General features: G+C 44.2%; 1 protein-coding gene across 3 annotated transcripts in view; it reads right to left on the reverse strand.

Moving 5' to 3' along the window:
* Positions 1 to 13,859: 13,859 nt before the first annotated feature.
* The window catches only part of LOC308334446 (serine/threonine-protein phosphatase 2A 56 kDa regulatory subunit gamma isoform-like), a 45,755-nt gene continuing 33,962 nt past the window's right edge, over positions 13,860 to 25,652 (reverse strand). For all 3 annotated transcript variants that reach the window (XM_080791196.1, XM_080791195.1, XM_080791197.1), the window contains 8 exons: positions 25,489 to 25,597; positions 25,316 to 25,369; positions 24,131 to 24,301; positions 21,992 to 22,119; positions 20,341 to 20,442; positions 20,086 to 20,158; positions 19,800 to 19,922; positions 13,860 to 19,597 (listed from right to left, as the gene is read on the reverse strand). In XM_080791196.1, coding sequence (XP_080647322.1) covers positions 19,466 to 19,597; positions 19,800 to 19,922; positions 20,086 to 20,158; positions 20,341 to 20,442; positions 21,992 to 22,119; positions 24,131 to 24,301; positions 25,316 to 25,369; positions 25,489 to 25,597 — 892 coding nt within the window. In that variant the 3' untranslated portion in view covers positions 13,860 to 19,465. The remainder of the gene's footprint in view (positions 19,598 to 19,799; positions 19,923 to 20,085; positions 20,159 to 20,340; positions 20,443 to 21,991; positions 22,120 to 24,130; positions 24,302 to 25,315; positions 25,370 to 25,488; positions 25,598 to 25,652) is intronic.

Here is a 25,652-nt window from a genome sequence, read left to right on the forward strand (position 1 = left end):
ATTAGGACTAGGAGTACTTTTACTTTTGGTACTTTAAGTACATTTTGATGCCAATACTTTTGTACTTTTTGAACATTTTGAATTCCGGACTTTTCTATATTACAGATAATTTTATTACTTAACTGAAAATTGTGAGTACCTTTTCCCCTGCTCAGTGCTTCTCAGCCCTTGCCTCCCTCCCCCCTGCGTTGCGGGCTCTATGGCTCTATATCTCTGTTAGCCCTGGTCCAGTGCTTACAGCGAGTCTCTCTCTGACAGAGACTCGCTGTAAGCACTGGACCAGGGCTATATGTCTGTGCACTTGTGCAGCGCTCAGCGGGTTCCCAGAGTGACGCACGTGTTCCATGCCTGCATGCGTCCATGATTTGTGACGCGGCTCAGCCGGCGGCGGACAGGGAATACCCGCTGTCTGGCTCTGTGACAGGCTCATACCTCATCACGACAGCCTCGTTCAGATGGTGATGTACGACGGTGTGTTGTTGAGATGATGAAAACATGGGATCTACGAGCTCTGTTTCAAGCTACGTTTCAGTCATATGATGGATAATAAATTAGCCATTAGTGCGGCCATGAGAAATAATCACATTATTGATTGTTGTGCAGCAGCAGCACTCTCTCTCTCTCTCTCTCTCTCTCTGTGTGCGCGCGTGTGTGTGTGTGTGTGTGTGTGTGTGTGTGTGTGTGTGTGTGTGTGTGTGTGTGTGTGTGTGTGTGTGTGTGTGTGTGTGTGTGTGTGTGTGTGTGTGTGTGTGTGTGTGTGTGTGTGTGTATGTCACGTGTGTGTACTCTCTACTCTGTGTGTAGAATGAACACAATAGGTGTGTGTGGTGTGCTCATGTTACATGTAAATGGATGTTCAGAACTCTGACCTGCTAGTGGCCTTTGCTGCACACAAACCAGATGGCTGACACTCTCAACAGAGGCCTTCTTCCCTTGGTCAATTACACACAAATGTCTAATTATATCCAATTATGTAAACAATTAGTAGTCCAATGGAGGTTGGCCCGCTTACATTTGAGCTCTAGCATCCCTATTCTGAGGCTAACATTTTGTGAAAATATAGTCAAACTACATCGCCTATTTTCGGCAAAGTATATGTATATGCCTACTCAGTTTAGAGAAAATGGAGAGTTGGTAACCAAATGGAATATGGACCCTTATAGATCTTTAACACTTGACAGTGTAAAATGACAGATCCATTTGGCTTCATTTTACGCTCTCAATTTAAATTATTGTTAAACATCTACATTACTTAATTTACAAGAAGTCTACACAATTAGAGAATGTAGAATATATTTTGGTCAATGTTTGCCTGATGGTACCAACATCAATACAGCATGGAATTGTGGACAAAATCTTATCCAACGACAACAACATAACATTTTGTGTCTGAGAGGCTAAATCTCATCAGAATTGGTCCGTGGCTCAAATGCAGAATAAAAAATAGACCTTGATATGAAAAGGGTTGAAAACCACTAGGTATCCCTTTAGATACACATAGTGTAACCCAGCTGGGACATTATATCACATCAGCGCTGACATTGAGAGCATGCAGACAGGACACGGCGTACTACATGGCACAATGCAGTAGTTCTGGTATGGTGATTTGGGTATAGTATGTCACCAGGCAACCGAAATAAACAGTGGTTTTCCGTTGCGGTGGGACCTTCGTCAGACATACAATACACAGTACACAGACAATGACTTGTACTGTACATACTGTACACACAACGTACTGTACAGTGTTGCCAGACCCTGACTGTGAGAGAAATAAGCGACTATAACTAAAGGCCTATTCACACTCCAGTTGTAGGTGATAAGGTGACCACCGAAAACTACAACATGACGTCACGCCACGGTGGTAAACGACTCACTGCTCACCCCAACACATCTCTCTGTTTTTATTAACCACCATGGATAGGCCTTAACACGTTTAAACCTATTGTCTATTTGAAAATAGAACACAAATCTGGTATTTGAGGGTCTCTGCCCCAAAAAGAGAGAGACTTTAGAAATAAGTTTTAAAAAGAAAAGAAAAAACACATTCACACACAACCACTACTACTAATATTTACGGTAGTTGCGGGCGGCAGTGGCTCAGGAGGTAGAGCGGCGAGTTCGATTCCCAGCTCCCCCAGAGTTAGTGTCAGAGTGTCGTTAGTGTGTCCTTGAGCAAGACACTAAACCCCAAATTGCTCTCGATGAGCAGGTTGGTGCCTTGCATGGTTTCCTCCGCCATAGGTGTACTGTATGAATGGGTGAATGTGATGCACAATCGTTGTAAAGCGCCTTGGATAGAGGCACTATATACTGTACATGCACCATTTTGCCATTTATAAGCGACTTTACAGAAAAACATGCCCAAAGTCGCTTATAATAGGTAGACATGGCAACACATGGGTACTATATGCTCAAGGGAACATAGGGGCCAACGGTTAACAAAGGGATGAGTAAAGAGCAAAAGGACAGACAGTACAATTATTGTATATATAGGTCACTGACTCACTGGATATGGGGAGGTAACCTGCAGCGGTTGAGGGGTAGGACCTGTTCCTCAGTAAAAGTATATACAATTGCAGTTTTTGTCGCACCACGACTAATCTTCAGTGTATTTAAACAACCTTTTTAAGTACTTGATACTTAGGTATTCAAAAGTGCATGCTATAAAGAATGTAGACATTTCAAAGACTTTCCAGGAATGTTCAACACATATAGCTTGTAGGCCTACATCTGTTATTTTCACTACCGGCATTCAAAATGGTGCGTGGTTAATTTAAAGCTTATCACTAAGCACACTCTGCTATACAGTATACTTACTTACTTATTCCTGGCCTATTCCCACTCAAAGTTTTAGGTGATCAATCAATCAATAAATCAATCAATCAATCAATCAATAAAACTAAAAGTTTTAGGTGATAAGGTGACCACCGCAATGGTTGGAATAACTACAACATGACGTCACGTTGTATTTTGTGAGACAAATAAGTAACCAGGTCTAGGAAAACAAGCCCCAAAGACGCGACTATTAGGCCACATGAGCACTTCAATTAAACTGTATATCGGTGAAAATAGCAGATCATAAATAGCCCCCCCCCCCCCCCCGTAAAAAAAACACAACTACTGTACCAATATTTAGAAGCGCCTTTACAGAAACGAGCGCGAGGTGCACTTATAGTAAGCGTACATGGCAACACTGCTTGTGCAATGCGCACCCTGTACATTTTGTATACATTTTTTCCAGTGTGAAAAAGTCAAATTGCAACCACATTTGTAGCACCTTCGCTGGGCAGCAAGCCAAAGTGTGTGTGTGTGTGTGTGTGTGTGTGTGTGTGTGTGTGTGTGTGTGTCTCATGACCCTCCTCTCCAGTCCCTGCAGCACTTCCATTTCATTCCATGCCCCATCAACTTTTATCACCCTGCATGTTATACGCATAATGTGAGTGGCTCAGCCTTCCCCTTCAATGCTGGTACCATGATGCTTACCTTCCTCAAAGGCTGATCACATCCACATGAACCATGACAGACAGACAGACAGGGACATGTGGTTCATCACACGCACGTGCGCACGTACACACACACACACACACACTTACGGTTGTCCATCGAATCCGATGATGACGTCCTTAACGGTGAGTTCTTTGGTGGCTAAAGAGTCCAATCCTGGAATGACAGGTTTTATTGCGGGTGGGGCATGGGTAGGTTGTAGTGGTCGTAGTGGTAGTGGCAGTCATGGGTGTGTTCCTCCTGTGTCTCTGTTGCTGTCTCTCTCACTCACACACACACACACACACACACACACACACACACACACACACACACACACACACACACACACACACACACACACACACACACACACACACACACACACACACACACACACACACACACACACACACACACACACACACACACACACACACACACACACACACACACACACACACACACAGACACACACACACAATTACAATTTAGGCATTTAGCAGACGCTCTTAATCTTGAGCGATTTACATTAAGCAAGAACAAAAAAGCATCATACATCACATAAAATCACATAAAAAGCATTTATCATGAAACATGCGTAAGCTAAGAACGTAACAGTGGAAAATCTATATAATCAAACTATACATATAAACTATACATACTATGCTGCATATGTACTATGACGTGCTATGGCTACATACAATGTAATTATAGTGCTGTCTACATAACATGCTATAAATCTGTATCAAATGAGAAATGCATCTAAGGGGGTAGGGTAAGTGCTATGCAGCTATGGGCCGTGATGGAGTCTGAAAAGGTGGGTTTTCAGACTACGGCGGAAGATTGATCCCAGACAATCCACTGACTAGACAATCCACTAGATAACTCCACTAGACAATCCACTAGATATCTCCACTAGATATCTCCACTAGACAATCCACTAGACAATCCACTAGACAATCTTTCTTACATATATTATTTATTTGACAATTTAGCCAATGTTTGACCAGTTTCTATAGCAAATACTTTGTTGATTAATTTTGATGCAGTGATGGTATTTTAATCAATCAATTCATTGAAAATCAATGACAAAACAACAACAAACACTGTCCTGGATAAGATCCTTCTCAAAAAGAGCCTGTGGACTACATTACCCAGAGAGCCATGCAGCACCATTATGCAGAGGTCTCTGTCCCAGCTGACAGTGATCTAATCATTTATAGAAACATCAGCCGCAGCTGTGACATTTCCGTGGCCGCAGTTATAAGCCAGATTTATCCCATTAAGTTTCTGATTAATTAAAAATGTGCGACACCAATGGCAACATGACTTAATAGTCCTCTCAGACCTTGTATTGATTTCCTGTTATTATTCTACAAAGCAAACTGTAAATAAAGTTTTCAAACAAGTGTTTGGTCAAACCACATGACTTCCATTGGAAAAGCATTGGGGCGGCCGTGAAACACAGGCAGAGCACAGCACAGTGGTTCTTTAAGTGTGTACGAAGCCTCAGCCTACTGCTGTCCCCACACCTGCACGCAAGCTTTCACAATGACCACGATGTCCCAGAATCCTGCTTTTCAGTTCAGTACAGCATTTAAAAAAAGAATACATCTGTGTCCGTACAACAGTGCAATTTAGAACAAGAACACTGCAATTTGGTGCCACAGTGGCACAATCAGAAAAACAAGTTCACAGTAGGCTACGCTTATCGAGCCCTACTTTCATACGCAACGCAAAAGGCCTACAAAAAGTCGGGTGGAAACCTATGTTCCAATAGCTCCAGTGCAAGCTCTTGTGTTAATACTTTCCATTTGCTTGTAAAACCCACAGACAAGCTCACGAAGTGACGCTATTCTACCACTATTTTCTTTCAAACTAAACATAACCTACAGTGCTCGTCGTGGTGGTGTGTGTATATCCCATAAACCCATATGCTTGCCTGTTCATCTTAGTGCTGGCATATGCACTGGCCTCTCAACAGTGTGTGTCTCACTCTGCAGATCCCAGGCCCGGTGAATGAACGTAGACTCCCATCACAAAACACTCACCTCAGTAGCCTCGGGTAGCCATGCGTTGTAACCTCTCAGAGACCTAATGTGCTCTATTATTGAGTGGTGGGGAGAGAGAGACGCACGCACGCACGCGCGCACACACACACACACACACACACACACACACACAGTTTTACTGAGGTTAAGGTTAGGAATAAGATTAGTTTTAGTCATAGTTTTTTACATTATGAAAACTTACATTTTGATGCCACTACTTTTGTACTTTTACTCAATTACAATTCCACTTTTACTGGTAACAGAGTATTTCTACATTGCAGTATTGATACTTTTACTAGTAAGTAAAAAATGTGAGTACTTTTTCCACCACAGCCAAGCAGGATGAAAGTGCCAGGCAGAAGTATAATGTAATAATAATAGATGCTGGGGGAGGAGACGAGACGAGAGAAGAGAGGAGGAGAGAAGAGAAGAAAGGATGAGAGGATAGAAGAGAAGAGAAGAGAAGAGAAGAGAAGAGAAGAGAAGAGGAGAAGATGAGAGGATGAGAGGATAGAAGAGAAGAGAAGAGAAGAGAAGAGAAGAGAAGAGAAGAGAAGAGAAGAGAAGAGAAGAGAAGAGAAGATGAGAGGATGAGAGGATAGAAGAGAAGAGAAGAGAAGAGAAGAGAAGAGAAGAGAAGAGAAGAGAAGAGAAGAGAAGAGAAGAGAAGAGAAGAGAAGAGAGGATGAGAGAAGAGAAGAGAAGAGAGGATGAGAGGATGAGAGGATAGAAGAGAAGAGAAGAGAAGAGAAGAGAAGAGAAGAGAAGAGAAGAGAAGAGAAGAGAAGAGAAGAGAAGAGAAGAGAAGAGAAGAGAAGAGAAGAGAAGAGAAGATGAGAGGATGAGAGGATAGAAGAGAAGAGAAGAGAAGAGAAGAGAAGAGAAGAGAAGAGAGGATGAGAGAAGAGAAGAGAAGAGAGGATGAGAGGATAGAAGAGAAGAGGATAGAAGAGAGAAGAGAGGAGAGGAGAGGGGGAAGAGAAGAGAAGAGAAGAAAGGATGAGAGAAGAGAAGAGAAGAGAAGAGAAGAGAAGAGAAGAGAAGAGAAGAGAAGAGAAGAGAAGAGAAGAGAAGAGAGGAAAGGACAGGGGGGAAGAGAAGAGAAGAGAGTGGTATCGCCGTTGGGTGAAGGTATGAGTCATCGCGGCTGATAGTTCCTCCTGTGAGTCGGTTCATCTGAACCATTCATCCACGAGCTGAGGAACGATGCTGAGTCACACTCTCTCACTCACTCGCTCACTCTCACACACTCTCTCTCTCTCTCTCTCCACACACACACACACACACACAGTTAAAGTGTATTGCAGCTGCAGCTGAAAGCTTTTTCCCTAAAATCCTGATTGGACTGAGTCACAATGGGGTCGACGCTCGCTCAAAAACTTTTGAGCCCAGCTGTTTCCATGGCAATTAGGTTCTGACATCTCCCGTGGTGACGAGATCTTTCTGGAGGCTGCCCAGCAAGACAGGGGCCAGGCCGGGGGGGGGGCAGGCCGGTGAAGGCTGTCAGAGACAATTTAACCACTAAAAGCAAATACGTCTTTCAGGCCAAGGACCCCTTACAGAGACAGATGAAGCACCCCCCCCCCAAACTACTGTACATACTGTATAAAATTGTGTTGCAAATTAATTATTTTGATAGATAGCTTCATAGACTTGTTTGACGTTGTTGTGTGGTTGGATTCATGTTAATGTGAATTTTCAGACAGTTAACCACTTAAACCCTCAATACTTAGAAACACACATGTACAGTACTTGGTCCGCTCTTTATACCCCTACACCCAAATAACTCAGAATAGGGATGCTAGGGTTCAAGTGGTTAATGTAGAAAACAAAAAAACAGTTTCATATCACACAAAGATTTGACAGCCTCCCCCTGTAGGAGCTCTGAGGACTCCCATGGGTCCTGGACACCCTGAGGTAAACCCTATACATTCCGTTGAGCAGGGTCCCCCAGGGGTCTGTACTCTGTAGCCTACAAGGGGAGCTCATTTCCTGCTACAAAGCCTGCAATGCATTGTGAGCTATTTTTGAACAATGTATGCCCAAAATAGAGCCTCCGTGTTGAAAGTGCAACCATGGGCCCCTTGTTATTTGTCATTTCCAGTGACTCATCGCAGGCCGCCAAAGGAATGTTTCTTATGAGATTGGGAGCCGATGGTGTTGATGTGAGACAGTGAGTTAATTGTCTGACAAACACAGTAATTAAGAGGAAAGGGGTGCTCTGCGCAGCGCGTATCACCGCCATGGAGGCTGGGTTAGCTTCCCGGGGCTGTGTGAGTCGTGGGTTGCAGCTGTGAGGAATTAAGCTGCTGCGGAAAAAGAAACAAGACCAGTGGTGGTAAAAGTATTTCTTCCAAAAGTATCAATACTGCAATGTAGAAGCACTCTGCTGCTGTAAAAATCTGAATAGAGGGTATATGCGCATGCATATAGTGAATGGCAGATCGAGTGGCCAAGTGGGTGACAAAGTTAATTTAATGTTGTTTAAAGTCATTTCATGCAATGAAAAATGACTTTTGGATGTATGGGCTGTGAAGGCCAGAAAGTAGTTTTTGCCACTCAGTACGCATTCCCGCATAACTTCCTGGTATGATGATGTCACGCGCATACCCTCTATTAAAAAGTAAAAGTACAAAAGTATTGGCATGAAGTACGATATGTATGATATACATAAAGTACCAAAAAAAACAGAAAACAGCAGGTGCATGTGCATGTTGTGAGCTTGTAGATCTGCCATTTTCTAAAAGTCAAAGTTTAAATAGGGCATAATTAAGTGGCCAATTTATGTTTTGTAATACACTCTCTCTAGGTCGTCCTCAGACGAGCCCTCCATCGTCGTTTCCAGTCATCCCGGTTCTCCATACATCCGGCCAGTTCGTTGGTACTTTGCGCTCCTGCGTCGTTCTTGAGTACATCCACGTATGTTAGTGTTGGACGTCCTCGTGACCGGTGCCCGTGTGTTGGTTCCCACAGCACTAGTTTACTGGCTGGCAGCTCTTGGTGTCTTTGGCAGTGTCCTGCTAGTCTCATTCTCCTGGCTGCTATTTTCTGGGTCACCCTTGGCATTCCATCATACAGAGTTGTGTTTGTAACATGTGTGCTCTTATTGATGTTGAGTACTGCCCGCAACATTCTGGTGTAGCACCCATCGAGAGACTTCTGCAGGGTTGGCTTCAAGGTCCAGCATTCACTGCCATATAGGAGAACGGACTCTACCGTTGCGTAGAAGAAACTGAGTTTGGTTTGACAGGGGAGGTTGGAGTTCCATACACTGGCCATGCCGTTTAGGGCCCTCCATGCAAGGGCCTTCCTCACTTTCAGGTCTTGTTCGGTGGAGTTGACCCATGAGCCCAGGTACTTGAAGTCATTGACTTCCTTCAAAGCAGTGCCTTCTGTTGTTGTTAGAGGTGGATGCTCTGATGGGATGTTATAAGTGATAACTTGAGTTTTCTTGGCATTCAGCCGGAGGCCAACCTTGGCACATTCTGACTCCACCCTGGTCAGGAGCTCCTGCGCTTGTTCCACGTGGTCAGAGAGCAGGCTGATGTCGTCCGCGTAGTCCAAGTCTGTCAGGACTACTGTTGGGTGTCGCCTCGACCTCCTTGGTGTTATGGTGAGGCCAAGGTCCTGCTCTCGTCCATTGATGGCCTTCCTCAACGCGTAGTCCAGGACTATGACGAAGAGGAAGGGGGCTAGGGTGTCTCCTTGCAGTACTCCAGCCACGATGTTAAACTCCTCACTGTTGCCATCTGGAGTCAACACCTTGGCCCTTGTTCCTGCGTACATGGTTTCTATTGCCCGGAGTAAGTTGGGAGGGACACCGTAGGCCTTAAGGATCTTCATCATCGTTCCTCTGTGTATCGAGTCAAATGCTTTCTTGAAGTCGATAAAACACAACACGGCAGTCAGGTTGTTCCTTTTGACCTCCTCAATGATTCTCCTTAGGGCCAAGATCTGGGCCACGGTAGTTCTCCCTTCTCGAAAACCGTTTTGGTTCTCCCTCAGATGAGGGTCGATGGCATGCCTTATCCGGTTCAGGATCATACGGTTGTAGACCTTTGCGGTGATGCATGTCAGGCTGATGCCTCGGTAGTTGTCTGGCTTCGAGAGGTCCCCAGCCTTAGGCACAGGGATGATGTTGGACAGAGACCAGATGTCAGGCTGCTTGCTGTTTAGCAAGGCGAGGTTACAGAACTGTAGGATGACGTTGTCAAACCCGCAGTTCTTTACCACCTCTGGAGGTATGCCGTCCGGCCCAGCACTTTTGCCCACTCTCAGTGTGGCTTTCGCCCTGGCTAACTCACTGACCGTGAAGGGGCCATCATTGATGTCGAGGTTCTGGAGTAATGGTGGTATGTCTTCCTCCTCTCCCTCAACTGTTGTTCCCAGCAACCTTTGGAAATGGTTGAACCAGGTGTTCACCCTTTCCTCAGGGCTGAGCCCCTCCACCTGTCCCTCCTTGGTCCTCTTCCGTCCAGTCATTTCGTTAATGACCTTCCAGGCCTCACCGTACTGCCTCTCACCTTGCGCTTCCTGGACTCTATGCACCCTCTCCATGAGGTCCTCCCCTTTGATCTTATCGTAGGTTCTGAATAGAAGCTGTTTGGCTTCATTCAGTCGCCCACGTCTCTCCGCAGTTGGCTCTCGCGCAAAGCCAAGCCGTGCTTCCTCCACCCTTCCTCGTGCTGCCACGACCTCCGGGTGCCTGGACTGCAGGGTGGTTCTGGATTTATCCAGAACAGGCACACACAGCCTGGTTGCCTCCTCATTTGCGACAACGAAGCGCCTGTATTCATTGTTGGGCTCCTCACCCTCATCCAGCAGCTGAAAGCGCCTTGTGACCTCCTCTGTGTACCTGGCTTGCAGGCCAGGGTCTGTTGAGAATGCCTTCCAGTCATAGCGGATTTTAGGGCTTGGCTTGGGGACCCTGAGGCTCAGTCGCACCCTCATGGAGACCACGCGGTGGTCAGAGCCCACAGAGCTGAACGTGCTGTATGACTCAGCATTCAGGATGGAATTCCTCCACTTTTGCCTCACTAGTATATAATCCAGTTGTCGTAGCATACCTGAGGCTCGGTCTTGGAACGTCCATCTCTTGCCTGATCTTTTCCTGAATATGGTGTTCGCTGCCAGTAGCTGGTGTTCTATGAGGAGGGAGGCAAGGTGTGCACCATTGCGGTTGGTAGAGTCATGATATGGGAAGGGCGCGTCCTCTGGTCCGAGCCTTGCGTTGAAGTCCCCCAGGATTGCCAGAAAGTTGTGCGCTGGGACGTCTTGAACCGCTGTTGAAAGGTCCTCATAGAACTTCTCCACCTCCTCAGGTGGTGCCACGTTGGTGGGCGAGTACACAACTATGACTGTTGTTACTGGGTTGCCTGAGAACTCTGCGATAAGGATCCTGTCGGTGTGATGGTAAGCCCGACGGAGAGCCTTACGCGCTCGAGAACCCAGCAGTAGCCCTACGCCCCCTGTTGCAGCCTGGGCCTCGTTTCGCCACGCGGATGAAGTGATGAGCGTGCATCTCTCCACTCTGCGGTACACGATCCGGTCTTCAGTGTGCACTCTCCTGTGTTCCTGGATCCCCAGGATCTCCACTCCCCTTTCCTCAGCACAGTGTGCTAGCTCCACCAGTCTAGCATCTTCTCTTACTGTACATGCGTTGAAGGTTCCCATAAGAAATGGTCTCCGACAACGCAAGAGTGCATTGGACGGGGTGCTGTGATCGGACAGGGCCCTCCCTCGCGGGTTTAAGGTCCTATCGTCATGATGTCCTCCGGGAGGAGGACCAACACCACCGTCCGCTGCGATGTTCCTGCAGACTCCCGCTGCTGGAAGTATAGGATTTGGGATGACTTTGTACTTCATGGTTGGCTTTACAATGCTAATTAAGGACTGTGGGGCGCAACTCCTCGCAGTCCTGGTTTTAATTCAGAGTGTCCTTCTCCTAGATGGGTTGCCTTGCCTTCCACGGCTATGAGCCCCACCTGCCCATACTATTTGCCCATAGCTGGGACAGTGGTTGGCAGGCGCCAGGGCGTGTCCACACACCGGTGGGCCTGCACGCCTTGCCTCTGGGGCCCACTGTTGCTCCGAGATCCTCTACAGTTTGGCCTGGGACCGCAAGGTACCCAGTTACCGTGTGTGGCCACGAGGAGGCACTGCAGAAGTCTTGGCGGTGGAGAGGCTGTGTACCGGCAGGAGGAGACTTACGCAGCTCAGCTCCTCTTTTCACCCCCCGCGAGGAGGGCTAGCCGGCGGCAGTAGCTGAAAGCAGAGTAGCAAGCAGAAGCAACATGCACAACATGCACTAACTACAAGCACTACTGCAGTCCTACTGCACTACGCATCACACAGCCCTGCATGCACGCACGCACACACACAAATAAAGTAATACACTAATAATTTTAATCTACAAAGAAACTAGAAAGTTCTTGAGTAAATGTACTTAGATACTTTCCACCACTGCGTAAGACTGCTACACGCACGCGCATGCTGTGATTGGAATCATATTTGTACTATCTTATATTTTACTTGCATTGTTGAGGAAAGTCCAAGCATTCCAGAGACTGGTACTGGCTGTATTGTTGGCCTGGCTGATGATAGGACTCTGGACAACATACAGAGTCTGTTGGAGGCTCTTTTGATCTTGTCATCATATTACCTCCTAGATAACGAAAGGGCTCTGCCTGCCAACAGGGAGGGGGAGAGAGAGAGAGAGAGAGAGAGAGTGTGTGTGTGTGTGTGTGTGTGTGTGTGTGTGTGTGTGTGTGTGTGTGTGTGTGTGTGTGTGTGTGTGTGTGTGTGTGTGTGTGTGTGTGTGTGTGTGTGTGTGTGTGTGTGTGTGTGTGTGTGTTGGTTAGATATCTCCATCTGCAATCTATCAGTTCCACAGTTAATAGTGCAGCACATCACTAGGACAGGGCTGAAGACTGCAGTGGTTAATAGTGCAGCACATCACTAGGACAGGGCTGAAGACTACAGTGGTTAATAGTGCAGCACATCACTAGGACAGGGCTGAAGACTACAGTGGTTAATAGGGGGTCATACCTATGTTCCCTCAGCCCTATGTTCCCTCAGAAGGAGCATTGGTCCGAGGTGCGCTGGGGGTCGGGAGAGGGCGGGTGGTTAGGTTTAGGTGTCTGCCCCGGGGGAGGTTAGGGTGAGGGTTTGAGGTAGGTTGTCGATCGGACCGTCGGCATATTGACGCGGACCCGAGGGAACATAGGGCTGATGGAACATAGGTACGGCCCGGTTAATGGTGAAGCACATACTAGGACAGGGCTGAAGACTACAGTGGTTAATAGTGAAGCACATACTAGGACAGGGCTGAAGACTACAGTGGTTAATCGTGAAGCACAGTGACATCACCAGGACAGAGCTGAAGCACTTAGAATTGTAGTCCCAACCCACAGGTTGAGAACCCCTGTTCTACACCCAGAAAAGGGCAGTTTTGGGCTGGGCTACTCAAGAATTTTCACTCAGTCAGCGTGGCTGTCACTGTCAGGGTATTTCCAAAGTGTTTAATTGGAGTGGTATCTCGCTGCACCTGGGGTGGGCCTGGTGCCAGAAATTGACTGTTCACTCTGCCAATATCTGCCCAACGACAGCGTGTAGTGGAGCATACAATCGTTCAGACCTTAAAACGGCTGAACTCAACAAATAATAAACTGGAACAGGATTATGGTTGACGGACTGCACAGATTCTGCTCACGTTGTGTTGCCCACTTGCCCTTTCTGTATGTTGCCATTTTCAGTAGTATACAGACCTTTAGAATGTTCACGTTGCAGCCACTGTCTGTACACTGTGCCGTTTGTATACTGTACATAGCAATTAGTCTATTAAGTAGAAGAGACTATGCTTGCACCACCTGGTTCTCAGTCCAACATCTCAATGGCACAAAAAACTAAGCTTCAGACCTCCCAAAACAAACTAATCTGACTTCTTCTAGGCCTAGGGCCCATGACCCACCTTTATGCAACATATCTTGATAGCATAGGATGGCTCTGGGTAGAAGACAGTCAAGCAATTGAAAATGGGACTGACTTTTTATTGTTCCCTTTAGTATAATTTAATTGTTATTTGATATTTTGCCATCCATACTAATACACTTGAAGTACAATAAATGAATAGACTAGAAAGATACAAGCTGTATGTCAGCTGATCTAAATCTTCAATTTTAAAACCTCACATTTTCCCACGTTAAATGTAGGTAACCGTGCAGGACGCAGGTAGTCCAAAATAACAGATACTACATATCTGAATATTAGCCCACATATCCCATTATTACAAAAATACTGAAAGGATGCGCGCTCAACTTTTATTTCCACAGCAATCCACAAGATGGCGAGAGAGGATTTCATTGTATACAAGCCTCTTGGCCTGCCAGGATCAAGGGTTTGTTATTGGCCATGAGATCTTGAGGGAATTTAAAAAGGACATACAGTATAATCAGTAGTAGACAGAGTACTCAACACCAGTACTTGAGTCAAAGTATAGAAACTAAGTACAATGTGTACTTGCTTTTAAAGATAATTAAGTATTCAAATGTGCAAAAAAGAAACAATAGTTCAAATAACAGCTCTACAAGATCGGCTATTTTCACTAATTGAAATAAGAGTCAAAAGTACAAATTTGGCTTGATATGCCAAATTGTGAGAGTGAAACTCAAGTAAAGTACAGATACTAATGCCAATACTATAGTGGTATTCATAGTCAAATAAATGTACTTTGATACTGTCCCCCACTGGCAGAGGCTACAATTCTGTCTAAGAACGACACACACGTGTTTAGGATGAAAATATAAAACTCACATGTTCTCTTTATTTACTGTATATAGATAGATGTACACCACTGGAGATTTGGATAAAAGCACACAGAAAAAGCTAAACGTATGTCGAATCTCAACACATATGTCTGCCCGGAGCTGCAAAAAAGAATTATGAAAATGTCAGGTTACAAATAGATTAAAAGTTTAAAAATAAAAACTATCCAAATTCTATGCGGTTTCTAAATGCAAAAAGTCACATGTGTTGAAATCTTTATCATACCATCTATCTGCAGAAATCTGTACACGGGGGGTATTTTTGTAGAAAATATGGAAATCTACCATTTAATAATAGATAACATAAAATAATAGTACATAATATGTACAATATTAGATGAAGCCATTTAGTACAAGACAGTATACTAAAGGACACTTGCAATACAGTCATTCTTAAAAAAGTAAAGAAAAAAAGCTGATGTAAAATGAAAGAGCTCCAAAGAAGCTACAGTATTATTATTAAAGCCATTAAATGAAGAACAGACTCTAATGAGACTCTCTGATGACAGCCTTGTAAATGTGACAACAGCAGCACATCACCAGTCCCAGAGGATGGAGAAAACACTGAGGATTGAAGGGAACTATCGTTTTGCTTTCATCAAATCAGTGAATGAGTCGCTGTTATGGGCTGTGGGTTTTGGTATGTATATATTTAAAAAAAAAACTTAAATTAACGGTTAAATGTTATTCTTAAGACAAATGACAATAGAGTAAAATAAAAAACAAAGAAGGAAACCAATGAGATTTGCATGGGATTATTTACAATTTGCACATTCAGTGGAGAGACACTGACTTGAGAAGCTTCTTGCAGGCAACAACAAAAATAATTAACACAACAGAGGGAGAAAACCTTGCAAGCATCCAGTAGGACTTTGACGTCCAAAGAACAACCACTCTGTAACTGGCGGGGGTTTGCTGGGATGAGGGGGGCTTGGGGGGCATACAGCCACAGCGTGCAGGTCTGATGGGAGGGAGGGTGTTAAGCTTAACATACTCCATGACACGACGGTGTGACGTGCCAAAAAGGTGCCGATCTACAAGCTAAGAAATCGGCACTATTTTGGGTGAGCAAAAGTCATCCTATGGCGTATATACATTGGGCTTCCTGACATTGCGGGACATGAATGTAAAGAACAGCTAGAGGGTCGAGGATGTACAAGGGGATGCGTTGAGAGATCGATTGCCTCTCTTATAGACTAGGGCTGCGTCCGAAGATTCCATACCAACATACCATTTAGCGTCAAATTATGGGACTCAATCAAATGCAGTCCAAATTTGGGTAATATTACAGTGCTCTGGACACTGGACACAACACTGGTGTTAATGTCCCACAATGCAATGCGGTAGCCGTGACATACATGCCATGCAGTGACCAAATCACTGGCATAAAACCAATGGCATGTCCACCAGACCTTTAACTACTATGTGTGTAGTGCTTCTGCATTGACACAAGATGGGGCACTTTCCTAACATTCTGTATGCTCTTATCAGTATGTCTGAAATTAAAAGTATTAAAAATGGCATACCGATTAGTATGTAGCATGTGATTTTGGACGCAGTGTAGCTCTTTAAACGTATCATAGGCACACAGCAGGGGGGGGGCGGAGCTGTCCTCCCCACTTTCACACCACAACAGACAGCATCGAGGATTTCCAAATCTTTTACTCGTTTAGTTGCGTTCTCTTCAAGTTTCACCAGGAAGTGCTTCGTTGCTGAAGTGGTCAGAGGGCGTGGGTTAAAGTCCTCTCATTCTCTCTTACAAATCTTGCTTTGTTGGTTCCAACAAGGTCATGAGCTGCGGTCAAAGCAGCTTGGATGCACTTTGCTAGTTTAACGAGGTGAGCATACCCACTAACGAGGAGCTCCATTCGATGGGGTGGCTCCACTTGGAAACCAATGTTGGATTTTAAACAGGAGCTGCTCTTCTCTTTAACCCTCTGCTGAGCCAATACACCCCCTCCCCCCCTCCATTGTACAATTAAAAAGGCACTGTGAACTGAAAGGCTTGTGTACAACTTCTTCAAAAGCAAAACATAACTCACCACTCACGCCATCTAATCTCCTAACTAGCTAGTAGCTTCTGCTATGCTTGAGAAGGAGATAGTAGTCACCGGAACCTGCTTCCTCCTTGCTCGGCTCAATGTGCCACTGAGCAAGGCAGTCAGTGAGGAGGTAAACACTGAACCTAGGTACGGCGACTCTCTCGTAAGTACAACACACTGAGCTTGAGTGTGTATTTATTAGCATGACTTGAATGGCAGCATGTACACAGAGTGACCAGATTTATGACTCAAACGGAGATTTATGACTCAAAATGTCTTATTTGACAAATACCCTCTCATATTTAACCACTCAACACCAGTGAAGCGGGGGAGATTCACAAGGAACTAAGCCCCCGCCACCCTTCCCCCGACAGACACAGACACACACACACACACACACACACACACACACACACACACACACACCAACTTATTGCCCAGAGTAGGCTATTGAACAGCTCTAAACATTAAATTTGAAATCATACAAGCGCCATTTAAAAACTAAAGGTGATTGACAGAGAAAGTAAAAGTTGGTACCAAGCCACGGTTCTCCATTTGAATCTAGAACACCTGGACCTCCATCAGACCATCAATACTGGATGTCAGACACCTCGGTCCTGATCAAAACTTTCAGTGGTTCTCAAAGTGAGGTCCAAGGGAACCTCGGGGGGGATCCTTCTTGGGGGTTCCAAATGGACCCTTACGGGTCTGTAACTCTTAAGTGTGTACAAATGGAACCAAATTGACCCGTTACGGGTCCATTTGGTTCCATTTGCACACACTCAAGAGTTATGGGAGCGTGAAATGAAAACATTTGAGACCCACTGTTAGATCTACTCTTCAGCAGATAAGGGAGATGACAAAGAAACAGATCTCGTCGTCAATAACAGCAACCAAGATGCAAGTAGTGTGCTGCTCTCCCAGCTGAGCCAACATGACAGTTCGTAATATTCATATCTAGACTTTACAAACAGGAACTTCATATTCAACCGGTTGCCCTGTGTCACTTTGACCCATATTCAATCAAGATAAATCTCTCAAGTACAATCAGGGAATATTCTTTGGCTATAGTCTACATACAGTTTAGTTACCCGTGTTTCAAACCTGTGTTTCAAAGAAAGCGGTCAGCTATGTTGACCCTTCACACAAGGTTTTGTTTTGTTTTTGAACACCCCAATTAACTTTAAGAATTAAAAGAAAAAGAAAAAAGTTTTACATTTTTAAATTCGCTTGTATGGCTACTGCCGACTTTATCCCCGACTACTAAAGCGGTTAGTTAAACAACTAAAACTATAATTATACTTCAGTTAGTTCCAACTTAGCAATTTTATTGGCTGAGCGGTAATAAGTGCCAATGTTTCATGATACATCATTCGGAACACTGTTCTGAGTGAACTGTACCAACAAAAAGTGTCTAAATCACTAATGGTGAATTGGTGGTGTATATAATATATTTATGAAATAGTTTAAAAATATATAATTGTCTATAATTACATATAGGTAATATACATATACCAGATTGAAAGTAAATAAATTTGTGGTTTTTATAAAAATTAACCAATGAATTTTCTTAACAAGAGCTCGTGACTAAATAATTACATTTGATGGCATTGGAACCCTTTTTTCCTATTTCCTGAAAAGTAACAGTTTCCACCTGACTGACGAAATAAAATTGTAATGCTGTGCAATACAAGCATTTCAAAAGAGCTTGCGTGTTCAGAATAAATAATGTTTACTTTCCATTCTGTTTTCAATTAGAACCAAATGTCATTTCAACAGGCTAACTTTCTGTAGGGGAATGTAACCTGTGGTGCTTTGGTCAGTAGCTTGCTGCACTTTTATGAAACGGTAGTCGGTTAAATATCTAGTCACATTTTGTACAGCCCCGGGTATGAAAACTGTCTTGTCGTCATTGTAGTGAATGATACAACATAGCTGAATTTAAATCACTTTTTTTAAATGTCACGAATGTGACGTTTGATATTTTTTAAACCACTTAAACTCCAATTGGTCGAAAGGATTCCCAAAGGTTATAAACTAGGCCTTTTCCCGTTTTCACTGTACACAAAATATCTTAGCTGAAAAAGGTAATCTACCACAGTGGTTCTCAAAGCGGGGTCCAGGGACTCTCTGGGTTCTGTGAGGGGGTTCTAAATGGACCCTTTCAAGTCTGTAACTCTGACAGCATACACCGTCAAAATGTAATAGTTAAACACCGATCTACAAGTTCGCCATGAGCTGGTAAGACCTATAATTATGTCAAATGTTAGAGCCAGAAGAGGGATGATATAGGGTTCAAGTGGTTCTAGCTAAACGTAAGGTTTAATTTGAGAAGAGCGAAGAAGTTTAAATTACTCATGACGACAGCTACGCAGTATGGACTGTGGTTTTATAGCTCAATGAATGTTAACCCAGTGTTATTTGTAGGAGGGCCATAATTTCCTCACCTGCGCTAATCATTCTAAACAACCAATAGGATAGGTAGTTGAGCTACAACAATGGAAGTCAGGGAACAAAGAAAACAGGGCCAATTATTTACATGGCCATCTGTGAAAGAGGAGGCAGGAGAGAGACGACTCACATCGGGGACAGTAAACAGAAGACCTGAGAGATGACTACACCCCAACAACATGAATGACGAGAGAGATAGAGAGAGAGAGACTGAGACAGACAAAAAAGAATAATACTACTCTTTGAGGGGTTTTAAGGGTCAAGGGCGTAGTTCTGGTCATGCAACAGTCCAGAACTACTGACATCATTACTGGACTATGACTACTGTGTGTGTGTGTGTGTGTGTGTGTGTGTGTGTGTGTGTGTGTGTGCTTGCGTGCGTGTGTTTCAACAGTGTTACATCTAAACCAGGCTTCTCTGATCTCCAGTAGAGATGTGGTTCTGTATTGTAGTCGGGTCGATTCGGTTCGGTTCAGTCGAGTTCGGTTTGGTTGCCGTTGTGTGTGCAAGCGAGGTGCTGTAGTTGTATTGTTGTGCTGGCCCCTGTTTGTGTTGCGTGTGGATACTTGCTGGTGTGTTAGTGAGTGTGCATGTGTGTGTGTGTGTGTGTGTGTTAGTGTGCGTCTGTGGTGATCATGTCCTCGGCTCTCCGGTGAGTCTCCAGCGCTTTGACCGTGTTCAGGTCGGCGGGAAGCTCCGACTTCCTCCTCATTAACGGAGGACATTTGCGCGGGTCCCTCTGGAGCTGAGGGAGAGAGAAACGGCGTTGATTTAGTTTTAGTCATGGTCTTTTTAATAAAATTCTGTTCAGTTTTAGACATATTTTAGTCACCCGAAATGTTCTACTTTTAGTCTAGTTTTAGTTGACTAAATATAAATTATTATAGGATTATAGTCGGGCTGATTTTCACTTAGCAGCATGCAGGAGAAAAAAAACACTATCCTACAGTAACATGTACTGCTTCTTCCTCTACGGTTTTCTTCAGCATGCCGACATCGTCCAGCAGCAGTCCGTCTGTCTCTATGTCCATGGGACTGCCCAGGCCCGTCGAGTCCACGTACACCACAAACTGGACAGACAAGGGGACAGCGTGAGACAGGGGTCACATGAGGAACACAACCAGATGTACTGGCAAAAAACACACTATTCAGGTTTGAAGATGCAGATGTGAACCAAAGGAAAAGGGGCACGAGAGCGCTCTCTCTCTCTCTCTCTCTCTCTCTCTCTCACACCTGTGGGTTTGTCTTGGCCAGATGCTCAATCTTCAGCCAAGCGTCTTCCCTCTCCTTCCACTTGGCTTTCTCCCTAGAACACAACACAACACGCAAACCAAATCATATAAAATGCCCCCCCATTACTTTCTGCTGATTTTATTTAACACTTTCAAATTCAGATGAAAAAACAAATAAATAAATAAAATAATTTAAAAACAAATGTTCCAAAGCTGTTTTTTATTTTATTTAAGATTTGATCTTGTGTTTACTCACTTGCTCTTCTCTGCTCTGAACTGCTGTGTGCAGTCATCAAACAACTTCTGGTTCATCTCCATAAACAGCTTCAGAGCGTTGTAGATCAACCCGTGGATAGTCCTGCACAGAATCACACAGGGTTTAAAAACCCCTTCAACCTAATACAATTATTTAACCCAGGAACAATAAACTCAACATTTGTCAAACCCCGAGTATATTTGTCCCAATGTTATGGGAAGAAACCACCACCTCTCCCCCTCTCATGCAAGTCATGAGAGGGGGTGGGGTTAGCAGACAATTGGAGGGTCCAATGGAGTTAAGGTTTTGTCCGAAGCACCTTTTAATACTGTTCATCGGTTCAAGATTTTTTTATAACCAACACAGACGTAAAGAGTGTTCAATAGCATTGATTTATGGGAGAAAAAAATCTAAAACCTCAAAAATGGAGTAAGCTGGTTTCCTCCTGACAGCGACGATTTAACACTTCTGGTGCCGCCAAATCTTTCAGAATAAAGGCAATAAAGGCCATGCAGATGAGGGACATTTTATTCTTTCCCCCAAAAAACAGGGGTGTGGGCAAGGAAACAAACCTACAGTACCTCCTATGATGTTACTGAGGATCATGAAGCTACCAAAGGACCCACCCACCTCAGACATCAGCAACATTATGAAAATCTCAAACGTAATTGTTCGTTAGTGTTCTAGGGTTATAAAAATAGCTAATGTTGTAAATATGTAGATTTAGAAAACTAGACCTGTGCCCACCTGGCACCGGAATACTCTACTCTACTCTGCAACAATGAAAATAGGGAATGCATACCCCACCCTGTTATGCAATACCTGTTATACCTGTTGCCATAGCACCCGTTTTAACCATCTGTCTGTGTCCCTTTTGTGTCCATTGATTGATTGATTGAATACTTTATTAGCAGTGTCCAGAAAAAAGGCACAGGGATGGACAGTTCAATACAAGGTCTGCTAAGAGTGTTTAAACCCACGAATGCACTATGGCTTGTTTCCATTTGGGTCCTTATGTACTCAATTCATCAAAACATTTAATGACAGACAAAACTACGGAAGAAATGCATTTTGTCGAGGTGCCAGCAGATTGCCAGAAGTATTGCTACTAACTAATGTCTATTACAACTGCTGTTCTAAATCCTTTAGACCCGTTATTGACCTTATACCCACCTTGAAGCGTACCTTAGTTACGTTACCATGATCAACAGCCAATAAGGGACCACCATTCTTACCAACATAGATACATACATGCATACATATGTTACCTTTTACCCATCCAACATTGAAACGTATCTTAGTTACATCACCATCAATAGCCAATTAGAGACATGCATACCATACATACATACCACTTTTAGTCCAGCCGACCACAGTACTTGCGAGCTCTGTTTGCGCAAGTAAATATGATACTATACAAAACATCATATAAACATTTGAGGTCTAGGGGGGGAGGGGGCTAGGTTTTATAAAAATATATATTGAGATCTCTGTATGTCCGTCTGCCTGTATGGCATGCCGATAATACCATGCCCAAAGTAGGGAAGTCAGGTTTAACATGATCAACATTCTCCTTGCTGGCACCTAAAACTGAACGGCAGAACAAGTAGCATTTCCATCACCGTCAATATATAGTATAAAAGAGACTGACTTGTTCCAGTGTGTCTTGGAGTTGCGGTACAGAGCAGGAAACATGATGGGAAGGATCCTGGCAGCGTTGTCACTGATCAGACTCATGATGTATTCGTTGTTCCAATAGTACAGAGCCCGCTCTGCAACCTGGAAGCACACGGCAGGCTTTTAGAGACTCTTTAGACCCGTGTTTTCCCCTATATGCATTATTGTGGTGGGCCTACACAAACATGACCGCCAACCACAGCAATGAATCAATTGCCAATGGATTATATTATCTCTTTTTTTTTTTTTACAATTCACACAGCAGTGGCTAAGCTAGCTTAGTGTGTGTGAACCCTTTCACTTCCCTTACAATTGTGCGTTCACGTAGGTTAGTGCATTCACGTCTGACGTGACGTAAACAAAGATGGCGGTGCCCTGTTAGGCTGTGGCTAAATCAGTACTCACGGCTGTTACCGATAGCTTTTCACTTGCAATGTCGTTAAGAAATGGTTACCTGCAATATCTGTACAATGGACTTCGCTAGGCTTTGGATAAATTCCACAATGTAATGCGGGAGCATTTGAAGAGCAGGGCCGTTGCATTATCCAGTAAACCTTGTTAACTTGTTATGAATTAAAACGGACGCGGAAAGGCTCGTGCCCGATACAGTAGGCGGGCAGTACACCGGATCCGAGCACTAAGGAGTGAGGTAGCTCCTCACCAGCGGCGGCAAGTAGTCACTCATTAAATTACAATATCTATAACCACAAAAATCTGCACGCGTGAAACCTCCCTCCACAATCAGATTCTGGCTATGGGAAGGACCGAGACCGCAGGCAAATCTGATTCGTTTATCAAATCTGATCTTTAGGACCGACTGTTCACAATGTTATTTACAAGCGATCAGAATTGTTCATGTCCGTCCCATCTGCATTGGTTGCTGTGGTAACGACATGTGATGCATTGCAAACTTGTTGGACGGCTATATCTGGTGAGAGACACTTGTTGCACGTCAACGTATGAACAATAAATAAGTCTCAGGGGTCAGTGCCACAGCAGCATGTGGTGGACATTTTTGTAAAAAGAAATGCCACAGACAAAATGAGTTGACAATATTACCAGAAACATATATAGAGAGATAGCCCTGAATGACCATAACAGGTTCTGTAACTCTGTAAGTTAAGGGTGTCATTGCAAATAAAAGTACTTGACTTTCAGTATTTGGAATCTTATGATCAAAACATTACAATGGTTTGAAAAACAGAAAATCAAACATTAGCCACGGACAAGACCAAGGCCTCTTTTAGACGGCGACCATCTCCAGATAAAACGGCAAAGTCCTGTTGCGTTCTCAATTTTTATTGACCCTTTACAAGAGAACGCACACTTTATGAAAACGCTATAACGTCGCTAGGTGGCAGTAACGGGCTGCCAAATAGACCAGTCACCCACGGACAAGAAGATGAACCCCTACACGCAACCCTATTGGGGTTTTGAATGATTCCAGAACACAACGTGGTTGTGGACGTCGCGCGCTGCCTGCTTTCTACTAACACATCGAGGTGACAGGCAGCCCAGAGCATGCAAGCAGAGCGCGCCACGGGATGGTTATATATTTTATTTTATAATACATTAGGCTACATAAACACTGGTGGCGCGGCTGCCGCCTAACAAGGCTTTTTATTTACATCACGGTTTTACATTCACCATCGCTGATGAGCAGCGCTTTGTAGGCGAGGAGGGAGGCTTATTCAGGAACTCTGCATCAATCAGTAATAAACATATGCGCTGTGAGCCAACGTGAGCCATGATGTCATAAGTTTTGCGGATTCACAGTTTTGCCTGTTTACACGGAGAAGGGATGAAACGGCGGTCTCAAAGATTTCCACTCTGGAAGGTGTTTTCACTTTGCTGCGCTTTCACCTCCTGAAAACACCAGCAAACGATACTTTATTTTGCCGTTTTCTATGAACACCGTTCGGGTGTAAAGACCACCCAAGTCTCTGCCACGGACACATTTGTCAGTGTACAGACATATTGATAAGGATTCAGTGTCCGAGTGTCCAAACGGAGAAACATCTTTAGTCATCAGATCGGAATCACATTTAAAATCACCCGGCAATGTGCTTCAGATCAGACTCGCAAAAATATTTTCCCATCTGTTCAGGTTTACCTGGAAGTGTGGACTGGACACACACTTGGCCAGCTGTCTGAATAGGGGCTCCATGACCTTGACAAACTCGGACGGCTCGATGACGTCCAGGATCTCCTCCAACTCGTTGAGGAACATGACCTCCTTTGGACTGTGGGTCTTTGGCCAGTACTTCAACAGAGCCATCACCGTCTGCACGCATGCACACAGACACACACACACACACACACACACACACACTGTGAAGCATTCCACTTGAAGCAGATATCTTTGCTCTCTTTCCTAATAGCGTAAAGGGCGAGAGCCCTGGACTGCAGAGCGCTAGAGAGGGTGGTGCGGAGCCTCCCTCCCTCCAGGACTAAGAGGATCAATAAAACCCATTAAGACCTGAGGTAGAGTCTAAAATGTCTTCTAAATCCCAACAAGTTTCCTGAAACAAGTTTCTATATCAGCAATCCGGGAACCCAATAAAAGAAAAACAGCACCCTCTGCTGTTTGTGTTCTTGAGAGATGACTATATCAGTGACACTCAAACTTTTTCATGTCAAGGACTCCCAAAATTATATCTAAAAATGTTTTGTTCCAGGGACCCCCATGAAGCAAAACAATTGAGATAAAAAATATTATTTCCACAAATGTTCACGACAATTTAAATAAAAATACATTGCAGATCTACAAGCTTGTATAAGTGCTATTTTTGAATAGCATTCAAGTATAAAATATAGTTAGTGGTTAAAATCTAAAATGACACAGATTCTTTCCCCATCAGGCAGGCCAAACGAGGGACATTTTCCACAGTCGGGCCATCAGGCTGCTGAACACGTGCTGAGATGCCCAGATGTATAACTACTGCTGCATTTTCCCTAAATTTAGTCGTGCGATTTCAATCGATTCCTCCCCACACACAGTTCTGTGTCCAGTCACTGCTGTATCCTACTGGCTCGCCTGCCAGCGAGCGAGGAGCCCCCACTGGGAGTACATAGACTCCTCCCACCCAACACTCCCTTCTAACAGGTGGCAGTGGTACCACCTTCACACACTTTATATATTAGTTTAGATATTTTCACATTCACTCTTATTCATTCAATTAAAGCACAGTTCGTAGGCAGCTTGCACAAAATAATTTCAAACAATCTTATTCCAATGTGCATAGAAAAAAAAAAACTGAACATAGGGGTCTGAACATAGCCTTTTATGCAGTCTTACCGGTTCTGTAAGTGTGCTGTCCTTCTCTAGAAACTGAACCACACAGTACGCCAGCTGGCAGAGAGAAGGGTGCACACACAACAGATAAGTCAATGACAGCCGTAAGTTGTAAATGATAATTAAAAAAACTAAACATGTTGAACATGAGACATCATGAGGAAGCTGGCAGTCACCTGCGGGTGGTAGACACTAAGAGACTTCACTTTGTGTAAAGGCAGTAGGACTTTCAATAGGAAGATCTTGTGCTCCTCTTTCAACGGCAACGCAAAGCCATTGATTATACTGAGAAGAGAAGAGAGACGTCACACAGTTAGACTGAGAACGGGCAAGGTGCAAC

The sequence above is a fragment of the Protomyctophum bolini genome (assembly GCF_963924005.1).
Source record: "Protomyctophum bolini genome assembly, chromosome: 19".
NCBI lineage: Eukaryota > Metazoa > Chordata > Actinopteri > Myctophiformes > Myctophidae > Protomyctophum > Protomyctophum bolini.